General features: G+C 32.2%; 1 protein-coding gene across 1 annotated transcript in view; it reads right to left on the reverse strand.

The window, feature by feature from the left end:
• Positions 1-3256: 3256 nt before the first annotated feature.
• LOC114330322 (probable methylcrotonoyl-CoA carboxylase beta chain, mitochondrial) overlaps positions 3257-18841 on the reverse strand; it is a 31673-nt gene continuing 16088 nt past the window's right edge. Inside the window, exons 4-7 of the mRNA XM_028279644.2 lie at positions 16703-16840; positions 13231-13681; positions 5010-5352; positions 3257-3429 (exon numbers count right to left, since the gene is read on the reverse strand). Of these exons, the coding sequence (XP_028135445.2) occupies positions 3312-3429; positions 5010-5352; positions 13231-13681; positions 16703-16840 (1050 nt within the window). The 3' untranslated portion in view covers positions 3257-3311. The remainder of the gene's footprint in view (positions 3430-5009; positions 5353-13230; positions 13682-16702; positions 16841-18841) is intronic.

The raw sequence follows: 18841 nt of genomic DNA on the forward strand, positions 1-18841 counted from the left end.
TCGTAAATCTTTCCTTATAAACTTTTTATTTTGTTATATAAGAAATTATATATATTTATTACATTTTTTTATCAATTATGATATAAATAACATTACTTGGTAGTTGTGCACTTAAATCAGGGTAAAAAAGTTAATTTTTTTGGAAAAAGTTATTCAAAAAGTTTATAATGAAAAATTGACGATACTTTTGCATAATTATTTATTACTTATAAATGCATTTTTTGTTCACTTTTTTAATCCATGTTGAAAATGTAGCTCATGCTCTTTCATTTGACACTTGTGGAATGGTTCTAACTTCATTTTTTTCTGACTTATGTTATTGCAAAAAAAATGCTCTCTGGGATAAACAATTTGAATAAAATTTAAACGGTTAAATGAATCGCTTTGAAATTTTTATCACATATTAAGCACCAAAGAACCCTCATTTGATAAAAATTTCAAAGCTGTACACTAATTTTTACAACAGTTATTGCGAAAATATTTTTTTTTGCAATTCCGACCATTTTTCGCAATTATATTAAAAATAAATGAGTATATCAAACTTTGTAATACGTCATTTTAAAGCTTTTTCTATAATCTCGAAAATATTTGTACTAAAAAAATCATAAGTTTCACTGTTTTCCGTTGATTTGAAAAAAAAGGGAAAAATGCCATTTTTGACAGTTAATTGTTTATAAATAAAAATGGTCGCCAGATCCTACGCAGGAATTAGTTACAAAATGTTCCTATGGGTATTACCTGTCGAAAAAACGCTTCAGTAGCCTGGCTGCTGAAGTGTCACGAACAGGGTATATTTTTGTCTTATTACCCTGGCCTGTAAGTCAAAGCATCTATGATCCTTCTTCACTTACTGTTGTGATGTACCTACTATATCTATAAAACTAATTATCCATTCTTGTTTTATCAATCTTTATCGATGCCTCAGAAGCCAATCGGTGTAAGTCAATAAGTGTGTAAAATGAGATACTAAGATGTTTCTGAATGTAGTTGCAGAAATATAAGTAATTATTGAAAACAAATAAACCGTATTTATTTATCATAATATGGGTAACATATTCATAAATATAAACAAGGAAATAATAATATTATTATATATAATAATGTGTGTTAAACTTCAATAAGTCAGTTTTAGGGAGAATTGACTTACACCGTTTGACTTCTGAGGCATCCAATATACTTCCCTTAGGTATAGCTACTTCATTTTAATTACTGTATGAACCACACTTTGGATTTGTACTTTCTTACTTAAGCCGTCCTCTTGTACCTTACGGTGTCGAGGTAAGTGGAGAAATCAGACGTCTCCATGCCTTTCGGTCAGTAGCTAGTCTTTCTGCTTCTCTCCACCCAATATTCCTTTTTACGCAAGCCTTTCCAATATCTGCGTTCCACGTTCTTGCTGGCCTGCCTCTTCTTCGTTTGTTGTCGGATGCCGCTTTCCATACCCTCTTTACAGTTCTACCTTCACCCATTCTCGTCATATGTCCGAACCACGATAACTGTTTCGTTTCAAGTCTGTCTAAGGTCCTTCCAATACCGCACCTTTCACGTATGTCTTCATTTCTTATACGATCACGTCTGGTCACCCCGGATACCGCACGTAAATATCGCATTTCGCATGCTTGAATTTTACTACGGATGTTGTCATTCATTGTCCACGTTTCACTACCGTAGAGTAGCACCGGCTCGTATACAGTTTGGAACACTTTCATTTTTGTTTTCAGGCTTACTTCTTTCTTCCTAATAAAACTTTTATTTAGCGCATAGTACAATTTTGTTGCACTCATTACCCTGCTGTTTATTTCTGGTTCTATATTTCCTTGTACATTCATTGTTGATCCTAAATACTTGAAGTCCTCTACTTGTGTAATGGTCTCATTATTCAGCTTTACATTTATATTTTCTTGAGTTTTCAATATTACTAAAACTTCTGTTTTTTCAATATTTATTTTCATCCCAAATTTCTTAAAGGCTTCATTCCAAACATTTACATTCACTTGCAAGTCTTTTTCTGATTTTGCCACAATTACCAGGTCATCGGCATATATCAACTCTGACACGTGAACTTGTTGAAGTTTATACACCCCTACCCTAGTTCTTTTTACCTTACCCCTGCATTCTTTTGCAATTTCGTCCATTAGAGTGATGAATAACAAAGGACTCAGAACACCACCTTGTCTTACACCTGTCCTTGTGTAGAATTCTAGAGATGAGCGATTTTTCGTTCTTACATTATTACGTGTACATTTATACATATATACTCTTTATTGCTTGGATTAACTTCGGTTTCACATTTCTACGGTTTAATATTTCCCAGATCTTGTTACGTGGCGCCCGATCAAATGCTTTTTCCAAGTCCACAAAACATAGAAACAACTTACTGTTATGTTGTAGGGCTTTTTCTGATAACTGTCTCACCGTGAATATGAGATCGGTTGTACCTCGCCCTGGCCTAAAGCCGCATTGGCTGTCATCCAGTGTGGCCTCGATATTTTCTCGCAGCTTTTTCTCTAGTATTATTTCGTAGATTTTACTAGCAACTACCAACAATGGATTTGTATGTAATTATATTCTAATTTATATTCTTTTAAATTTATATATACTAAATTTATATTCTTTTCTCTTAGTCTGAATGACGGTATCAGTATATGATTCTTTAAGAAATCTTGTTATATTAGTAATATTTTTAGATTCAAGAAGCAAGTTTTTCAATAATATCAAATGTTTGTATCATATAGCTTTACCAGGTGAGTTGTACAAAATATATTTAATGAGTTAAATGTAGAAAAATTTGGCATATTTTTCAAATATTTCAATTTTACCTAGAAACAATTATGTGGGACCCCTACATGATTATTCACTTTAAGCAAACAAAAATATAATACATATCTGTTTTTTATGTTGTATTATATAAAATATCGTCATCATTGGCTCTGTAAGCTATAGTTGGTCTTGGCCTGTTCTAGGATCAGCTTCCATTCCTTCCTATCCTTCGCCTTGGTTTTCCAATTTCATACTCTTAACACTCAAATGTGGTCTTCCACCTGGTCCTTAAATCATGCTCTGTAATATTTCCATGGTTTAAGATGATTAAAAAGTATATTTGGATTCTTCCTTTCTCTCCTGTTTATTTAATGTGTCAATTGGTTTTATTATAATTCTCTATTTGCTGTTGTATTTAGTTGAGAGGCTAAAATAACTTATCCCTATTTTCCTAAATAAAAAATAATGTTAACCATCAGGAAATAATATATAACCATTTTTATAAAACATTTTAATACAAATAATATCCAAAAACTATTACATACAAATTTTTACATTCTAAATACTCCAAATTTGGTATCTCCTATCGTTTTGTTCAAAGTTGCTGCCAGACTCAGTCCTAGTACTTTTCGTGTATCCTTTGGGTCTATAATACCATCATCCCATATCCTAAAAAAATGCATTTTATAAACATTGGTTTTTATCAGTATTATACCTAAGTATCAACTGTCACAGACAGCTCCCAACCTTAAAAATGAAAATGACAAACACAGACAACCTCAGATGTATAGCTATAGATAGCAATGAGATGGATCAAGTCCAGGAATAAATCTACCTAAGTCAAAATCTGAAACTTGATAAAGAGAACCAAAGTGCGGAAATCAGTGGAAGGGCAAGATTGATGTGGACAGGATTTGGGAAACTCAGTTGGATACTTTAAGAACCACACATTACTTGGGAAGCAAAGTGTTCAACCCGTTAACCAGTCCATGATATATGGGCGTCAAGCCTGGACCCTAACCAAGGCAAATATGAACGTTGGAGCGCCACAGTAGAACATTGGAGACCTTACAAAAGTAGATGACTAACAGGAAGATCACAGATGAGATGGATAGATGACATCTGACATCAAAGAAATAGAACAAATTTGAAGTAGGTATGTTGCTCAGGATAGAGATAAATGGAAGAATTTGGAGAGGTCTGTGACCAAAAATGGACGATCGAAGGCTAAGAATAGAATAGACCAGAGGATGAGAATAGGATTATCCAAGTTATGTGTTTGAATAACACATAATTTGGATAGTCCAAGTTATGTCTTAATGACACAATCTGGAAGAACAAACACCTAAGACAAGACACAAAAGCAAGAATCTATAAAGCAGCAATTAGACCTATATTGACATAGGCGGGGACAAGACCTGACACATCTAAAACTAGACGACTACTAGAAACAACAGGAAACAACATCAAAACGGAAATAGGAATGGAACGAACACAATTAGTAGAATGGCAGAGGATAGGATAGTACGAATAGCACGAGATAAATCACCAAATGGACGAAGAAGTATTGGCAGACCAAGAAAAAGATGGTGCAATAACTTAAACAATTTAGGAGGCTAATATTCAAGAAGAAACAGGCTTTAAAGCCTACATACAAGAAGGAAGAAGAAGATGTGTTTGAATAGTACCAGAAGCTCATTAGCACATAATCTGTTGAAAGGACATCGCACACATCTTATGGAAAATATAATGTCACTCAAATTCAATAAAATTTATACGAAGAGATTCGTTTTAAATTAACGGTCAAATCTTATCATTGCGCCAACTCTTAATTATGATTAATTACGGCGCAAATTGCAATTAAAGTTTATCGAAATCAAATTTTTTAGTCAGTAAAAGTGTCAGTTACAATAACTTTTGTTATGGGTGCTATTCAAAAGAGCTTAAACCCCGCTGGGCCTAAGCGGATTAGTGAAACTAATCCGCTGATTTATGGAGTACCGACAATTTGGGTATTATAAAATATTTTTTCTCTCTCTAACTTATGTACGTATCCATTTGATTTCAGATTTATTTATATCAATTTCTGCTCTTATTATTGAAAATATGGAGTTGGCGCAATGATAAGATTTGACCGTTAATTTAAAACGAATCTATTCGTATAAATTTTATTGAATTTGAGTGACATTATATTTTCCATAAAATGTGTGCGATGTCCTTTACACACATTTTATTATTTATAGCCTTACCTTGCAGTACTAAAGTAGGGAGACGATTCATGCTCAAACTTCTCTCTAATTGGTTTCTCAAACTCCATCTTCTTCTCTTCAGACCATCCTTTCCCGTGACTAGCAACTTGTGACAAGACCCCAGCGGCTTGAGGTCCTCCCATCACAGCTATTTTGGAATTGGGCCACATATAGAGGAATCTGGGAGAGTATGCTCTTCCGCACATTCCATAGTTACCAGCTCCATACGAACCACCCACAACGAGTGTGAGCTTCGGAACTTGCGTACAAGCCACAGCTGTCACTAGTTTGGCTCCGTGTTTAGCTATTCCGCCCATTTCTGCTTGCCGACCGACCATAAACCCTAAAAAAAAATTTCATAAATACAATATATCAATGAAAGTAAAGATGATTCAGATTTGATTCTCTCTATCTTGTCGTTTCCCCATTACTGAGGATCGTGATTTCTTCCAATATTCCTAACAATGTTTCTCCATTGCTCTTCAGCTGCTCTAAGAGCTTCGCAGAATGAGTTTCCAGCTGAATGCTTTATTTGGTCAGACCATATCTAGTTGGTGATCGTCCTCTTGATCTTCTCACCGGAACGTTTCCAGAAACAATTAATCTCTCCAAACTGTCGTCACCACGTGACCAAAGAATTGCAGAATTCGTTGCAGACATATTGTGGACAGCCTTTTTTTAATATTGAGTTGGTTTAGAATGGAAACGTTTGTTCTATGAGCTGTCCAAGGTATGCGCAGCAGTCTTCTCCAGCACCACATCTCAAAGGCATAAATTTTTTGGCGCTCGCATGCGCGACGAATCCAAGTCTCTGCTCCGTATAGAAATATTGAGAATACAAGGGCATTCACCAGTCTCATCTTGATATTTTGAGAGATAGATCTGTCTTTCCAAACTTTAGTTAGGCGACTCATCGCATTTTTTGCCATACCAATAGAAATAGAAATATTTATTCATCCTTTTAAGACATTTTTACAAATGTATAGGACAGGTCATATACAGTAATATAACTGTTACAAGCTAACATTGTTTAGCTACACAATTTTTTATAGGTACCTAACACCTAGCGTTGCCAGGTGTCCCGTTTTGCGCGGGACGTCCCGATTTTCAGGGGTCTGGGGACGCGTACCGATTTGTACGTGATCGGGACACTAAATGTCCCGATTTTCACCCACGAAAACCAATTTCAGGACTTGCAGTAAATTTTATAACTATGTTATAAAAACAAGGCACTCCTAAACGCGGCAAAATCGAATGAAAAATATAATTTTAATAAATCATAAATAATTTACTTAATCTACGATTTTTTTTATAATTTCGTCTGATTATTATTATTATTATGTAGGATTAAATGCAGATTATAGAAACACCTTGTAGTCCAGTAAATGAACGGAAAATACGGCGATACCGTGTAATTTTCAGGATCAACTCCGAACTGCATGAAAATTTGGACGGCTTGTGCCATTGGTTGCTTTTACTCGGGGGGTGACAGTCACCCCTAGTTGGGGGTGAAAAACCGCGCGTTTAAATAAGTCCGGAGATGGATAAATTGACTAATTCTAAGCAATTTTAGTTCTATAGAATTAATTTTAACTTAGTTAATACTTTTCGAGTTATTTACGATTGAAAATGTTTATTTTTAGACAAAAAAATTACGTTTTCAGGCGATTTTCACAAATAACTAAAAAATTAAGTATACTTTGATCGAAAAAAATATTCTTAGCAAAAATGTAGCATAATATAAAAAAAATGGAAAAAATTGTGAACTCATAAAGTCCATAGACCCAGCAAAAGATAAGTTGTACCTCATGAAAAATATGTTCTTATTCATCACATTCCAAATCAAATATTTCAACGTGAAACAACCAAGAAATGAAGCACTTTTCGGGAAAAACCAATTAAAACTTTTTTAATAAAGCTTTATTTTTATGTTTTAAAAAAGTTTCTAGCATCAAAACTAAGCGAGTTATGCTCAAAATCAAGTTGACGCCTTTTTTTTGGTAAAAAAAAAATCGTGAAAATCTCCCCCTACTTAGCACCCCAAATGAAATTAATCGTTACCCCTTTACAAACAGTTTACTTTACTTATGTATTTTTAACATGATTGAAAGGGCCTGAACGAGTCACTAATCACGAGTGTATGTAAAATATGAACAGCCATATTTGAACCAATTTTTGTCTTACAGAAAAACAAAATGAATCTATCATACATATTTATAAAAGCAAATCCTACTTACTTTTTACTCCTTAAGATTTTTAGTATCCCTAATACTTCTTAAGTTATTTTGAAAAAATTGCATTTTCCAATATTTTAGGATTTTTTTTTGCTATAAAAACATTTTTTTTCAAAACTAAGCACTCCCAACCAGTAAACCTTACAGGTCGTATAAATAATACACATATAAAGTAAATGGTAAAGCGGCAACGATTAATTTTATTTACGGTGCTAAATAGGGGGAGATTTTCACGATTTTTTTTTACCAAAAAAAGGGGCCAACTTTATTTTGAGCGTAACTCGCTTAGTTTTAATGCTTACTCGCTTTAAAAAGACTTTTATATAAAACAAAATTAAAGATTTTTTTAAACACTTTAAAAAATTTTAATAGGTTTTGCCAGAAAATTGTTTAATTTTTTGGTTATTTGAAGAATAAGAACGTATTTTTGATGAGCTACAACTTTGCTTTTACTGGTTGTATAGGCTTTCTGAACATACAATTTTTTTGCTTTTTAAAAGCTACATTTTTGCTAAGAATATTTTCTTCGATAAAATTATTCGAAAAATATAGACTTAGTTTAAAAATTATATAGAACAAAAGTTTTTTAGAGTTAGTCAGTTGATCCATTTTGGGACTTAATTTAAACGCGCGCTTTTTTACCCCCGAGGAGGGGGTAACTGTCACCCCCCAAGTAAAAGCAACCAATGGTACAAGTTTAACTTTGAAATAGACAGTAAGTAGAACCTAAAATCAGATTTTCATGCAATTCAGAGTTGACTCTGAAAATTACACTCCAAAACGGTCATTTACTGAACTATTGTTGTTTATTTGTCCCGATCTACAACCCTAAATCCCGATTTGTTTTTGCTTATGTACCGATTAAGAACAAATCGGACCTGGCAACACAGTAACACCTAACACATATTATAAAATAACATATTTAGACTAACATTTTTAGACATTTTAGACTTTGTATACACAAAACAATTTATACATAAAAAATAAAATAGTGTAAAATAGTTTATAGGCTATCGTCAAGGAATTCTTTGACGGAATAGTAGCATTTGGCTAATAATAAATTTTTGATTTTATTTTTGTAACTGTTAAAACTAGCAATCTCCTGCATTTCATCGGGAAGTTTATTGTACAATTTCATTCCCATAAATTTAAAACTATTTTCTAATCTTGATGTTTTAAACTGGGGTATTCGGAGCTTATTACAATTTCTTGTATGGTAATCATGTCGATGAGCATTAGTTTCAAATTGATTGAAATTTTCTTTGACAAACAGAAGAGTGTGGTAAATGTACAGACTATAGAATGACATGATTTTGTATTTTATAAACGTTGGTTTACAAGTTTCCCGAAATTTTAGCCCGAATATTTTTCGAATAATTTTTTTCTGAGTTACAAAAATTTTAGGGCTGTCAATAGAATTTCCCCATAGTAGTATGTTGTAACTCATATGACTGTAAACAAGGCCGTAATAGATATTGATCAGTGCTGATATCGGCATAGTATCTTTTATTCTAGAAATAGCATAAAACGATTTATTTAATTTTGTATTTATTGTATTGACTTGTTCAGTCCATCTCAAACGGCAATCTATATTTAAACCTAAAAATTTTGTTGTTGTAACTGACGAAATAAGTATATTGTCAAATTTAAATGATAATGAGTATACATTGCTAAGAACATTTTGGGAATGAAAATATAAAAATTGAGTTTTATCAACGTTTACTATTAATCCATTTGCTTTGGACCAATCTACAAATGACCCAAAAACACCGTTGGATAATAATATAAGTTCCTCTTTACTAGGCGCAGAGATCGCTAGTGCAGTATCATCTGCGTAAATAGTAATAACTCGAGATTTAATGTAATCAGGAAGATCATTCATAAAAAGAATAAATATAAGCGGTCCTAAAACAGATCCTTGAGGGACTCCTTTATCAATATTGAAAACTGTCGAAGCAGAATTCTGATATGAAACTAACATTTTTCTATTGCTCAAATAGTCTACTATCCAGTCCAAGAAATCTCCTCTGAAACCTAGGTTGTAAAATTTATTTTTAATAAAGTTAAAATCCAGACAATCAAAGGCACGGGACAAATCAAAAAAGAGACCTGCCACATGCCTTCCCCTGTCAAGATCTGTATATATATATATATAATTAAAAAAATGACATGCAGCAGTCAACGTTGACTTCTTTGACCTAAACCCATGTTGATGCGGGGATATAATATCGAATTTGTCGAGAAAACAAACCATTTTATTATATACAACCTTTTCAAAAATTTTCGATAAAACGCTCAGCACTGCTACCGGTCTGCATATTTACAGATGCTTGCGTGTGTAGACACCAGGGTGTTGAAATCAGTTAGGGTTTGGAGAAACGGTACATTTACACATGCTAGCGCGTGATGACACCACGGTGTTGAAACCAGTTAGGGTTTGGAAAAACAGTACGTTTACAGACGCTAGCGTGTGTTGACACTAGGGTGTTGAAATCAGTTAGGGTTTGTAAAAACAGTACATTTACAAATACTAACAGATTTGGACACCAGAGTGTTGAAACCAGCTAGCTTTTTTAGTGGTTATACATGCATAGATGCTAACGGCTATTGACTTTGATTTTATATACCTACTGTTGTGGAAAAATATTTAAGTGATTTAGGTATTAATAAATAATTAAACGTTGTTGGGATATAACCAATAATATATTAACACAAAAAACAACATAAAAAATAATGTTGTTCTGAAGCTATGTGCTTGTGGCATTTTTATAATTAACTATTTAGATGGGAAATAAGCCACAATTAAATTAAAAAAAAAATAATTTTATTAACGTTTCGACGCCCAAATCCGGTGTCGTTGTCAAAATACAAAATACGTACTACTAAATTAAACAAAAATGTTGTTGTTTAGTAAAAAATACTTTAAAATGTATAATATATGTATGAATTGCCAATATAAATGAGTCAGATTAAAAAAATTATTAGTAGAATTTTTTACTAAGCAACAACATTTTTGTTTAATATACAGGGTGTTTGGTAAAGAATGGGCCATAGCTTAACCTCAGGTTTCTGAGGTTAAAATAGGCCGATTTAAGCTAACTTACCTTAGTACAAAGTTTATAATAACCGAGATACAGGGTGTCAAAGTTAAACTTTTTTTTTATTTATTATTGAATATTTCCTGACATATATGAGATAACAACATGAAATTTAGCATGTGGGTTTTTTTTGGGTCGAGAAAACTAAATTCCCTACCAAAAATTATGTATTGCCCAGAGGGCGCCACATACGCCTTTCAGCACTTATTTATTACGTTAAATTTTTTTTATCCCTCACTCTGTATAATTTTGACATTAAAATTTTTATTCTCCTATTAGTTTTGCTTAAAAAAGCTATACTTCTTTCATCTCTCTAAACTCAACCGTTTTCGAGATAAACGCATTTTAAATCTGCGATACACCATCATTTTTACCATAATATCATTGTAGTTAAACCCGAAAAATAACTTAAAACCATAATAATTGTGCCAGTTCTCAAATTTATGGCATTGCATCGCAAATTCCATTTGAAGAAATTTGCGATACATTTTTGGATAATTTTATGGTTTTAAGTTATTTTTCTGGTGTAACTACAATGATATTATGCTAAAAATTATGTTGCACCGCAGATTTAAAATGCGTTTATCTCGTAAACGGTTGAATTTAGGGAGATGAAAGAGGTATACCTTTTTTAAGTAAAACTAATAGGGGAATACAAATTTTAATGTCGTATTAAATGAGTGCTGAAAGGCGTATGTGGCGCCCTCTGGGCAATACATAACTTTTGGTAGGGAATTTAGTTTTCTCGTCCCGAAAAACCCCCACATACCAAATTTTGTGTTGATATCTCATGCCTGTCAGGAAATATTCAATAATAAATAAAAAAAAAGTTTAAATTTGACACCCTGTATCTCGGTTATTATAAACTTTGTACTAAGGTAAGTTAGCTTAAATCGGCCTATTTTAACCTCAGGAACCTGAAGTTAAGCTATGGCCCATTTTTTACCAAACACCCTGTAGTAGTATTTTTTATTTTGACGACACCCGATTTGGGCATCGAAACGTTAATAAAATTATTTTTTTTCAATTTAATTGTGGCTTATTTCCCATTTAAATAGTTAATTATAAAAATTCCACAAGCAAATAGCTTCAGAGCAACATTATTTTTTATGTTGTTCTTTTGTGTTAATATATTATTGTTTATATCCCAACAACGTTTAATTATTTACTAATACATAAATCACTTAATTTTTCCACAGCAGTAGGTATATAAAATCAAAGTCAATAGCCGTTAACATTTATGCATGTATATTAGTTACTAAAAAAGCTAGCTGGATTCAACACTCTGGTGTCCAAATCTGCTAGTATTTGTAACTGTACTGTTTTTCCAAACCCTAACTGATTTCAACACCCTAGTGTCAACACACGCTAGCGTCTGTAAACGTACTGTTTTTCCAAACCCTAACCGATTTCAACACCGTGGTGTCAATACGCGCTAGCATGTGTAAATGTACTGTTTTTCCAAACCCTAACTGATTTCAACACCCTGGTGTCTACACACGCAAGCATCTGTAAATATGCTACCGGTCTATAATTCGAAATCAATCCTGGATCATTTTTTTTTGTATATAGGAATAACTCTTGCGCTTTTAAGTGCGTCAGGAAATTTGCCATTAGCAACCGATAAATTAATTAAGTAGCTCAAAGGAGCAGATAGAGAAAATATTCCCGATTTTACGACTTTTGTGGATATGTTGTCCAAGCCAGTACTGGACTTGTTTTTAAGATTTATAATTGCGTCTTCAACGTCTTGATATGTAACGGGTGTAAAGAAAAAAGTTTTGTCCGAAATTTTAGAACAAGTACATTTTGTAGATCTAGACAAGCCAAAATATGATTTAAGATTATTTTCAGTTACAGTTGCAAAATATTCAGCAAAAACATTAGCGATATCCTCAGAAGATGTAATATCGCCACCGTCAGAGCTGAGAGTTATATTACATTTTTTTTGTTTTCTACCTGTTGCTTTATTTACCAAATTCCATGTTGTTTTAGATGTGTTATCTGATTGTATGATAAGCTGTTCATTAAATTGCTTTTTTGCATTTTTAATAAGTTTATTATAATTTCTTTTGGCTTCTTTATATGCCTTTTGAGAATTATTATTTTGAAGTTTTTTAGATAACCAATATACATTTTTTATATGACGACCGGCTTTCTTTACTTCTGCGGTTACCCATTTATTTTTACGGTTTTTAGTACTACTTCTCTGTGTTTTTACAGGACAATAAACATTCATGTTAAAAGAAATTATATCTACAAACTCGTTCATGGCCAAATTAATGTCATTTTGACTATACACTTCATCAAAATTAAGTACGTCTCCGAACTTCTGCTTCACAGTTACCATCGTTAGTTATACTAGACCCGAGATAGATAAAGGTGTTTACTATCTGTTATTCCTGTAACATGTTAGTCAGTTGAATAGTGTCGAATCTGTGGACCACCATTAATTTTGTCTTAGCTTTATTGATTTTCAGACCAACTTTATTGCTTCGCTCTCAACTCTTCGCAGAAGATCAAACATTTCTTGCTTATTTGCTGCTATAAGTGTAGTGTCATCAGCAAATCTTAAATTGGAGATTTTCTTACCAGCTACTGTTACTCTACCGACCCATCCTTCTAAAACCATCCTCATAACATGTTCACCATAAATGTTAAATAAGTCAGACAACACGCATCCTTGTCTCAGATTTGATTACAGAATAGAAAACATAAGCACTATGTGCTTATACGTATTTCGGCTTTAACTTAGCCTCATCTGAGCACCTGTGTAGAGGCATTCAGTGACTAGTGACCTTTATTTGATTAAACAAAATCTGGTACAGATAGAAGGAAATATGGATTAACTTAAACAAATATAAAAAACAATAATCAAAAAGTATCTACCTGTAATATTTTGTAAAAAGATGATGGGAATTTTTCTTTGTGAACAGAGTTGTACAAAGTGCGCTCCTTTCATAGAACTTTCAGCAAATAACACTCCATTGTTCCCTATGATCCCCACACTCTTTCCATACAACTTTGCAAACCCGCACACCAAAGTATCGCCATACTTTTTCTTAAATTCCGTAAATTTTGACCCATCAAATACCCTTGATATAACTTCACGAACATCAAAAGGTTTCATTAAATCAGTGTCTACAATACCGTATAAGTCTTCTGGATTATATAGTGGTTCTTCGAAAGGTTCGTCAAATACAACGGGAGATCTTTGGCCTAAATTTCTCACTATGTCACGGGCGATATCTAGAGCGTGTTCATCGTTAAGCGCGTAGTGATCAGTGACTCCAGATGTTGTGCAATGAAGATCTGCGCCTCCTAAATCTTCAGCTGAAACCTAGAAAAGATGTTGAAAATAATGTTGTCAAAAACTCAACTGAAACACAGCCCAACACTCTCTTTGGTGTCTTGGAGAACTAAGAACTGAATTTAAGTACATACATAATATATTCTTTTGATACAGGGTGTTTCATTGGGAAAGTAACATACGTTAACTGCAGAAAGAGGACACTTAGGCGGTCTCAAAAATACCATACTTAATGGGTCTTACTCCATTAATTACAAAGATACTGAGTGTTTTATCTATTTTGCCATTTTCTTAATTGGTTCATAACTTTTTAACCACACTGTATATTTATTTTATCAAACAAATGAAATAGAGAATGTGGAAAAATCCCCTTACGAATAACTCACACATCCACTATTTCTGGCTGGGAAAAATTTTTCGAATAGAATCAAAGATCCAAACACCAGTTCTTAGAAATGTGTTTCGCCCTCTTCAACCTCCGTGGGCTCATCGGTAAAGATGAGAGGTTGAATATCTTTAGACACATTCCATCAAAAAACAAACGGAATGTGTTTTCATGGAATGTGTCTAAAGATATTCAACCTCTCATCTTTACCGATGAGCCCACGGAGGTTGAAGAGGGCGAAACACATTTCTAAGAACTGGTGTTTGGATCTTTGATTCTATTCGAAAAATTTTTCCCAGCCAGAAATAGTGGATGTGTGAGTTATTCGTAAGGGGATTTTTCCACATTCTCTTTTTGATTTGTTTGATTTCGTACGAGTGGTCGTTAAACCAGTACCTGTGGATCTTTTGATCACTGAGTGTGTTTCAAAGATCTACATCTTTTGTTTTTTTTTTTCATATTTATTTTATATTTGGCACGCAAATGTCGTTTAAGGTGTACAATAAATTAAATTATTTACAATTGTACAAAATCCAGGTCCGAATAAAAAAAAATTGGAAAAATATTCCAACCCAAAAAAAACAACCTGTATATTAAATTTTTTTTAAAATGGATTTTTCAGTTGAAAAGACGATGAAAAACTAAATTTAGTGGTATACTTTGAATTTTTGGCAAAATGATTTTTCTGGTCAAATTTTGAATTTAAATTCTGAAATTATGTGAATTTCGAGAGCTCTCAGTAGAAAAAATTGAAATACAACTTACAACTTGTCAACCGCACTGTATATTCATTTTATATTTAACACGCGAATATTCTTTTAGGTGTCCAATCAATTAATTTATTTACAAATAAAAAAAATCCAGGTCCGGATTAAAAAATATTGTATATAAATGTTCCGACCCAAAAAAAAACACCCTGTTTATTAATTTTTTTTAAAATGGATTTTTCATTTGAAAAAAGGCTGAAAAACTAACTTTAATTGTATACTTTAAATTTTCAGCAAAATAATTTTTCTGGTAAAATTTTGAATTTTAATTCTGAAATTATGTGAATTGGGTCAAAGTAAAAAAAAAATAAAATGTGATTTAATTTTAATTATTACCAATATTTAATCTAAATTGGTAAAATATTAACATTTTGACACATAATAATAATTTTCGATGGTGGTAATTTTGAAAAAGTACTTTAGTTTTGAATAGTTATGCTGCACATTTTCTCTGTTTTGTTATAATTTTTAGATACTTTGTTGATTAAAGTGATGTATTCTTTATTGACTCTTTATTATTATTTATTCATTATTTAAAGACTAATATTCGCCATAAACTATTTGTCACAGATAATAAAAAAAAACACTGAAATGTTTTAACATTTTACGAATTTAGATTAAAATAATGGTATTAATTAAAATTAAGTCGCATTTTAATTTTGTCTACTTAGAGCTCTCGCAAATTGACATAATTTCAGAATTCAAATTCAAAATTTTATCAGAAAAATCATTTTGCCGAAAATTCAAAGTATACCACTAAATTTAGTTTTTCATCCCCTTTTCAAATGCGAAATCCATTTTAAAAAAATTTAATATACAGGGTGTTTTTTTGGGTCGGAACATTTTTACAATATTTTTTAATCCAGACCTGGATTTTTTATAATTGTAAATAAAATAATTGATTGGACACCTAAAAGAATATTCGCGTGTTAAATATAAAATAAATATACAGTGCGGTTAACAAGTTGTAAGTTGTATTTAATTTTTTTTTCTACTTAGAGCTCTCGCAATTCACATACATAATTTCAGAATTCAAATTCAAAATTTGACCAGAAAAATCATTTTGCCGAAAATTCAACGTATACCACTAAATTTAGTTTTTCATCGCCTTTTCAACAAAAAAATCCATTTTAAAAAAATTTAATATACAGGGTGTTTTTTGGGGTCGGAACCTTTTTACAATATTTTTTAATCCAGACCTGGATTTTTTATAATTGTAAATAAAATAATTGATTGGACACCTAAAAGAATATTCGCGTGTTAAATATAAAATAAATATACAGTGCGGATAATAAGTTGTAAGTTGAATTTAATTTTTTTTCTACTTAGAGCTCTCGCAATTCACATAATTTCAGAATTCAAATTAAAAATTTGACCAGAAAAATCATTTTGCCGAAAATTCAAAGTATACCACTAAATTTAGTTTTTCATCCTCTTTTCAACTAAAAAACCCATTTAAAAAAATTTAATGTACAAGGTGTTGTTTTTGGGTCGGAATATTTTTCTAATATTTTTTAATCCGGACCTGGATTTTTTACATTTGTAAATAAATTAATTTATTGTATACCTTAAAGGATATTTGCGTGCCAAATATAAAATAAATTTACGGCGTGGTTAAAAAGTTATGAACCAAATAAGAAAATGGCAAAATAGATAAAACACCCAGTATCTCTGTTATTAATGGAGTAAGACCCATTAAGTATGGTATTTTTGAGACCGCCTAAGTGTCCGCTTTCTACAGTTAACGTATGTTACTTTCCCAATGAAACACCCTGTATAACAAAAAACGCCTGGTTGATTTAAACGTCGTTTATTATTTGTTGTTACTTCTTCAGTACCATTTTTTTTTCATTGTGTTGAGCTGTATAATGAATCAAATAATTCTTTTTATATAATTACCTCTTCACCTGTTGCTGCTTTGACCAAGGGCGGCCCTGCCAAAAATATAGTTCCCTGTTGTTTGACTATTATAGATTCATCTGCCATTGCTGGCATATAAGCACCTCCAGCTGTACAAGATCCCATTACAACTGCTATCTTCAAAAAATAAATTAATATATAGAATTTTATAATTCTGCTTAAATTTAATAGATTTAAGTACTTGGGATGTTGGATCGATAGCAGCCTAAATCCTGATCTGGAAATAAGATCGAGAATAGAACAGTCCAGAAAATCTTTCAAAAAAATCAAAAAACTGCTTTGTGATTCTCGAATAAAACACGAAATTCGACTACGTTTATCCAAATGCTACGTCTGGTCGACTCTTCTGTATGCAGTTGAGACATGGACCCTTAAAACATCAACCTGTAAATAAATTGGAGGCCTTTGAAATGTGGATCTACCAGAGATCCTCAAAATTTCATGGACATCGCATACCTCAAACGAAGAAGGGCTGCATAGAATAGGCAAGGAAAGAGAACTTTTCAACACAGTGAAAGTTAGAAAAACATCATACCTAGGCTACGCATATGTACCGGGTGTCCCAATAAGAATGGCTCTCGGCCATATCTCAGGAACCGTTTATAGTAGAGCTTTGAAATAAAAAATTTTATAACAAAAGTTGCCTCAGGAAAAGCCTGGAAATTATTTTCATAATTGTGGGACCACCGCTAGAGGGCGTAATTGAATATCAAAAATTAAAAAATCTAAATTTTACAAAATTTTCCTAATGAAGGGGCACTGGAAATCCGATCGTCGTATTCTTCATTCTACGCATATTTGATTTGACAAGTTTAGGTCTACCTTTGGAAATAAGAGGTGGGGGTGAGTGGGAACCTTGTTATGAAAAACTGGCTGTGAGTCCGGTTCTGCTTAATCAAATTTTGCAAACTTGGTCTTGTTGAAGACAGATCTTTTTCGTCAATGTAAAAGTTATGATTTCGAACCAACTTACTGAGTAATATGCCAGCTAGAAGGCGTTATTTAATTTTTTCAGAAATCTAGTGTTCCTTGGAAAATATTAAATACAAACATGCATTTTTAATACCATATTACAAAATTAGCAACAGAATAGCGAAAACCGCATGTTAATATCTTTTTTCTATCTCGAGATATCTTACAAAACGTGTAAATTTAAAAACATAACTGTTACTGTCACCGGTAAACGAAATTCATTAAAAGTAGTGTGCTATAGAAACAACAAAGAAACATTTTCCAGCTGTCAACGTATATTAGGTCTTTTCAACGCTTCTCATTTGTTTCGAGCCTCGTTCATATCTCGTATATTAATATTATACACGGATTATACGGCATATGACAGAGGCTCGAAACAAATGAGAAGCGTTGAAAAGCCCTATTACAAAGAAATAAAAACAACTATTTAGTGATGACATGAACGTTCAAATTTTTGCCCATCATTTTCGTTGCAAACATTTACTCTTTCAAGAGTAGATTGAACAGCAGTCTCAATTTCTGCTCTCGATATGCTTTGAATAGCGTTTAGTATTCTCTGGATAATGTATTCTAGAGTAGTGTATGATGGGCAACAATTTGAATATTTAGGTCGTCACTAAGTAGTTCTTTTTGTTCTGTGTTATATTTAATTTTAATAGTATTGTTTCTCTTTATATTGTTGTTTTAATTAATTATATTTTTATACGTTGACATCAGGAAAATGTTATTTTGTTTTTTTCCACAGCACACTACTTTTCATTAACTTAGTTTACCGGTGATAGTAACAGTTATGTATAAAATTTACACGTTTCTCGAGATATCTTGAGATAGAAAAAAGGTATCGACATGCGGTTTTCGCTATTCTATTGCTAATTTAATCTAATTTTATAAAATATGATTAAAAATGCATACTTGTACAGTGGAACTTGGTTATAACGTCATTGAAGGGTCCATTAAAAAATTGACGCTATATCAGAGTGACGTTATAAGAGAGGTATAGAAAAATGAAATTTTAACGAGGAAAAATTTTATTACAGCATTATTGCTATATCAGGTACATTAGATATATATTATTTTTTAATGAATCTACATCACCGCATGATTTTTTAACATTTTCTCCGTCCTCTTAAAGGCTTTTAAAATTAT

The sequence above is a fragment of the Diabrotica virgifera genome, chromosome 6 (genome assembly GCF_917563875.1).
Source record: "Diabrotica virgifera virgifera chromosome 6, PGI_DIABVI_V3a".
NCBI lineage: Eukaryota > Metazoa > Arthropoda > Insecta > Coleoptera > Chrysomelidae > Diabrotica > Diabrotica virgifera.